The sequence below is a fragment of the Diaphorina citri genome, unplaced genomic scaffold (genome assembly GCF_000475195.1).
Source record: "Diaphorina citri unplaced genomic scaffold, Diaci psyllid genome assembly version 1.1 scaffold6627, whole genome shotgun sequence".
Taxonomy (NCBI): Eukaryota; Metazoa; Arthropoda; class Insecta; order Hemiptera; family Psyllidae; genus Diaphorina; species Diaphorina citri.
In genome coordinates, this window is record NW_007384003.1 from 1 (window position 1) to 4,419 (window position 4,419).

At 38.2% G+C, this 4,419-nt stretch overlaps 1 protein-coding gene across 1 annotated transcript; it reads left to right on the forward strand.

Moving 5' to 3' along the window:
• Nucleotides 1-1,514: 1,514 nt before the first annotated feature.
• On the forward strand, nucleotides 1,515-3,960 carry LOC103522029 (nucleosome-remodeling factor subunit NURF301-like; the record flags this gene model as incomplete). Its single annotated transcript, XM_026832419.1, has 4 exons — nucleotides 1,515-1,675; nucleotides 1,804-1,925; nucleotides 3,547-3,731; nucleotides 3,805-3,960. Coding segments are annotated over 4 exons (624 nt in total), but the record flags the coding sequence as incomplete, so codon positions are not given.
• Between the last annotated feature and the right edge of the window lie 459 nt (nucleotides 3,961-4,419).

Sequence of the window (4,419 nt, forward strand, 5' to 3'; positions counted from 1 at the left end):
ACCATTAGTGGGACCTTTTTGAAGCACAAATCACCAATCGATATGAATTTCCTATTTTTTGGTGCTTCCCCTATTGGCAGAAGAACATGGAAATATGAAAATTTGAATAGGCCATAATTCCGGTCCTGGTTATCGCATCGAGCTCAAACTTGTACCAAAGTACTACGTTCTTTAAGACCTTTGATATGATGTACCACAAACAGGGGATTCTCATTTAAGATTTTCAAGTTGGCCCCTCTGGGGCCGACCTTGAAAAAGTCCCTGAATTTTTACATAGCCTATAAGAAACTAGAGGTAAATATAGGCCCGTATACAAAATTTCAGGTTTCTAAATTGATCGGTTCAAAATTAAGGTGGGGGGGGACTTTATGAATGCACTGTATGTAAATAATTCAGGATTCCAGTTGTTAAACCTCTCACTCGACCTACTCAGCCCATTATTATGTTAAGGCGGTCTCTTCTTTATCCTTTGGTTTACTAACTGACTAGCTGTAGTACTATTGACTATACTAAGTACTGATGTTGTAACATAACAATGACAATCATGGTCATGACAACCTGAACACACTGCAAAGCCATTGGTAATAAAGTAGATAGATATGTAGGTAAATATGTACTATGTACGGAGTTGTCCTGTCTATGAGAACACACTCCAAAGCCATTTGTGATGAAGTAGGTAGGTACTTAGATAGTTGCCCAGTACTGACTAGTATAAATAACTTTCTCTACTGATAGGTACATGTTTTTGTTATTTACTACTAGCATTAGCTTAGTTTGAAATTTTCTGATTCGATTTTCGTCTATCTCGTTGACCTGAAAAGCAACTGACTGTGGGGTTTTTCTCTTTCTCCACCTTCCTCCCTCCTCCTCTTCTTCCTTCTTCTCTTTCCCCACCTTCCTTCCTCCTCCTCTTCTGCCTTCTTCTCTTTCTCTTCTTTTCCTTCCTCTTCCTCTTTCTACTCCTCCTTCACTTTTTCTTTCTTCTCTTCCTTCCTCTTCTCCTCTCCCTCCTCCTCTTCTTACTTCTTCTCTTTCTCTGCTCTTCCTCGTACACTTTTTCTTCCTTCCTCTCTTTCTCCTTCTTCTCCTCTTCTTCTCCCCTTCCCCTCCTTGTAATCTCCTTTTTTCTTCTTGTTCAAAATCTAGGTGTATGTACTTACTTTCCTCATTAAATTTTGGACTCAATCAAACCTTCAAGGTGGGTTTACACGCTCAAGCCTTTTGCACAAACTGGCTTGAGCAATGAGCATGCCGGTTTGTTCGGTTTGCACAAAACTGTGAGAGGAACCTAGATTTTTTTATTTTTATTTATTTATTTATTTTTTATTATTATTATTAATTTTTTTTGTCTTGTGCAAACTTAAAGCCTGCGTTCACAGTTCACACGCTAGGATTCACTTGTGCACACCGGCTTGCGCCAGCCAGTTTGTGCAAATGGCTTGAGCGTAAAAACTCACCTTTAGGTCTCTCTAAAGTTGTCTCTAGTTACATTTCCCATGTGTTTTGTGTTGCAGGCGGATTTCAATATGACGACCACTGTCGCGTGTGTCACAGGGTCGGCGAGCTCCTGTGTTGTGAGACCTGCCCTGCCGTGTTCCATCTGGAGTGTGTGGATCCGCCCCTGAGAGATGTACCGCAGGAAGATTGGCAGTGTAACCTCTGTAAAGCTCACAAGGTAAACTAACTCTTTCGTAAGCTTTAGCTTTAGATTACTTAGATTTCATTCCTGATTTGAATTGATTGATTAAACTTATGCGTGTAACCCACTCTTGTATGACTGATTTTTATGTCTCTGTTGCCCAGGTTACGGGAGTGACCGATTGTCTTCCGGATGTGGAAAAGTCCGGCCTACTATGTCGTCAGGAACATTTGGGTTTCGACAGGGCCGGCAGAAAGTATTGGTTCCTGTCTCGTCGCATCTTCATGTAAGTAATAATCTTCTTCTTATTCTTCGCCTTTTCCCGTGTTCAGACGGGGTCGGCGTTTTTCGTCAGCCTCTCAATCAGCCCTGGTGGGGGTGATTGTTATGGGCTGACATTTTTTTTTTAAGAGGTTTGACAGAGGGAACTGTAACTGCTAGGGTCTTATCGTCCCGAAATCGAAGAGACCATGACTTGGCCTGAAGCTCTACGCAGCTATATTGAAAGTGACAAAACATTTGACGAGGAAGTTTTAAATATCCTGAACACATGTGAATATCCATTCACCAACATTGAAAAGAGATTGAGAGTTCTTCAGTTTCTAACTGATCAGATTCTCATCACATCCCCTGTTCGAGAAGATTTGATACATGAAGGTAAGTATTTTTCTTATTCTTGTTCCCAATATCCCAATAACTCCTTTCTTATAGTTTGTAATGAAGCACTTCATACTAACTTACCTCCTATTGTTTGTAGGTATGTACATGTTAAAATAATAATAATAATAATAATAATAATAATAAAAATACAGTTTCAGTATGCCAAGTCAATGATTTCTTATTTGGTGCACTGCTTTAGTTTTTCATGTTTGAAGTTTTTCCCTGTCCTGTATTTTCCTTGGATAATTTTACCAGGAGGAGCCTAGATGCACTTTATAAGAGGTCCATTTTTATTGGACCTGTTATATGCAATACCTATGTTATATACAATTGGACCTGTTATATACAATAAAATATGCAATACCTATGCATGCATGAAAACATGCATCAAATGGGTAGTTGTCTCCTTGAGAGATAATACCCCCTGAGTAAGTAGAAATTAAAAAAAAAAAAAAATAAGAAATAATAATAAGGGCTGACATTTGGTTTTGGCTACAAATTTTACGAGTGGATGCCCTTCGCACTCAACCTTCGCTATTTCTTTGTGCTATGCTAAAAGGTACTTACAAGCTCAGCGCCGAAGAAAACTTATAGCAATATGTAAATACTTAAAGATCGACTTGGTTTTTGTACGACTTGGCATTACTTCAAGGGCTATTTCTTTGTGCTATGCTAAAAGGTACAAGCTCAGCGCCGAAGAAAACTTATAACAATATGTAAATACTTAAAGATCGACTTGGTTTTTGTACGACTTGGCATTCAAGAGAATCAGCCATTTCATTTATTTAATTTATCAACTTTTTATTTCAATATCTTTCATGTTTTTCTTCTACTCTTATTTTAGCTCACGCACTACTAACTAGGCTGGCACAGGGCTGACATTTGGTTTTGGCTACAAATTTTACGAGTGGATGCCCTTCGCACTCAACCTTTGCTATTTCTTTGTGCTGTGCTAAAAGGTACTGCTAAGTAAAAGGTACAAGCTCAGCGCCGAAGAAAACTTATAGCAATATGTAAATACTTAAAGATCGACTTGGTTTTTGTACGACTTGGCATTACTTCAAGAGAATCAGCCATTTCATTTATTTAATTTATCAACTTTTTATTTCAATATCTTTCATGTTTTTCTTCTACTGTTATTTTAGCTTTTTTCTTTTTCATCTTAATTTTGTAATAATCTGTTGTAATATTTTTTATTCTAACATTGTTCTAAAACTCTGTCTTTCCACTATTTTCTTTTCCTGTAGTGAAAGTGAGAACGGGGAATGTGTTTACTACTCTACCCCTGTTCAATTTGAAGAGCTCCTGTCTTGTTTGGACGAGAAAGAGTTCGAGGCCATCCTATGTCGTGAGTTGAACGACTTCAAGGAAGAGATTGTACGTCAAATGGAGATTACTGAGAAGCTGACCAACCAATACAAGGGCGGGAAGAGCTGTTTTTGTTATCCACAGTGAAAGTGAGAATGGGGAATGTGTCTACTACTCGACCCCTGTTCAATTTGAAGAGCTCCTGTCTTGTTTGGACGAGAAAGAGTTCGAGGCCCCCCTGTGTCGTGAGTTGAACGACTTCAAGGAAGAGATTGTACGTCAAATGGAGATTACTGAGAAGCTGACCAACCAATACAAGGGCGGGAAGAAGTCTTATTTGGAAGTCGAAAATGGTGAGTTTAAAAAAAAAATTAATAACTTTTAATAATTCATTCACACTGTTGAAGTTGAAGTGATTTGATTCGTGCCAAGTTAGGTCTAGAAGCAATCTGATTAGTTCAAAGTTAGATTCAGGAAGAGATTGTATGTCAGATGGAAATTACTGAGAAGCTGATGGTTGTTCTGACGGTACAAGGGCGGGAAGAAGTCTTATTTGGAGGTCGAAAATTGTGAGTTTAGCATTTTTAGTTTTTGAACATTTAAATTGTTAAAATATCAAAGTAAGTGATCTGATTCGTGCAAAGTTAGGTCTAGAATCAATCTGATTGGTTCAAAGTTAGATTAAGGAAAAGGTTTGTACGTTAGATGGATATTACCGAGAAGCTGACCAACCAGTACAAGGGCGGGAAGAAGTCTTATTTGGAGGTCGAAAATTGTGAGTTTAGCATTTTTAGTTTTTGAACATTTAAATT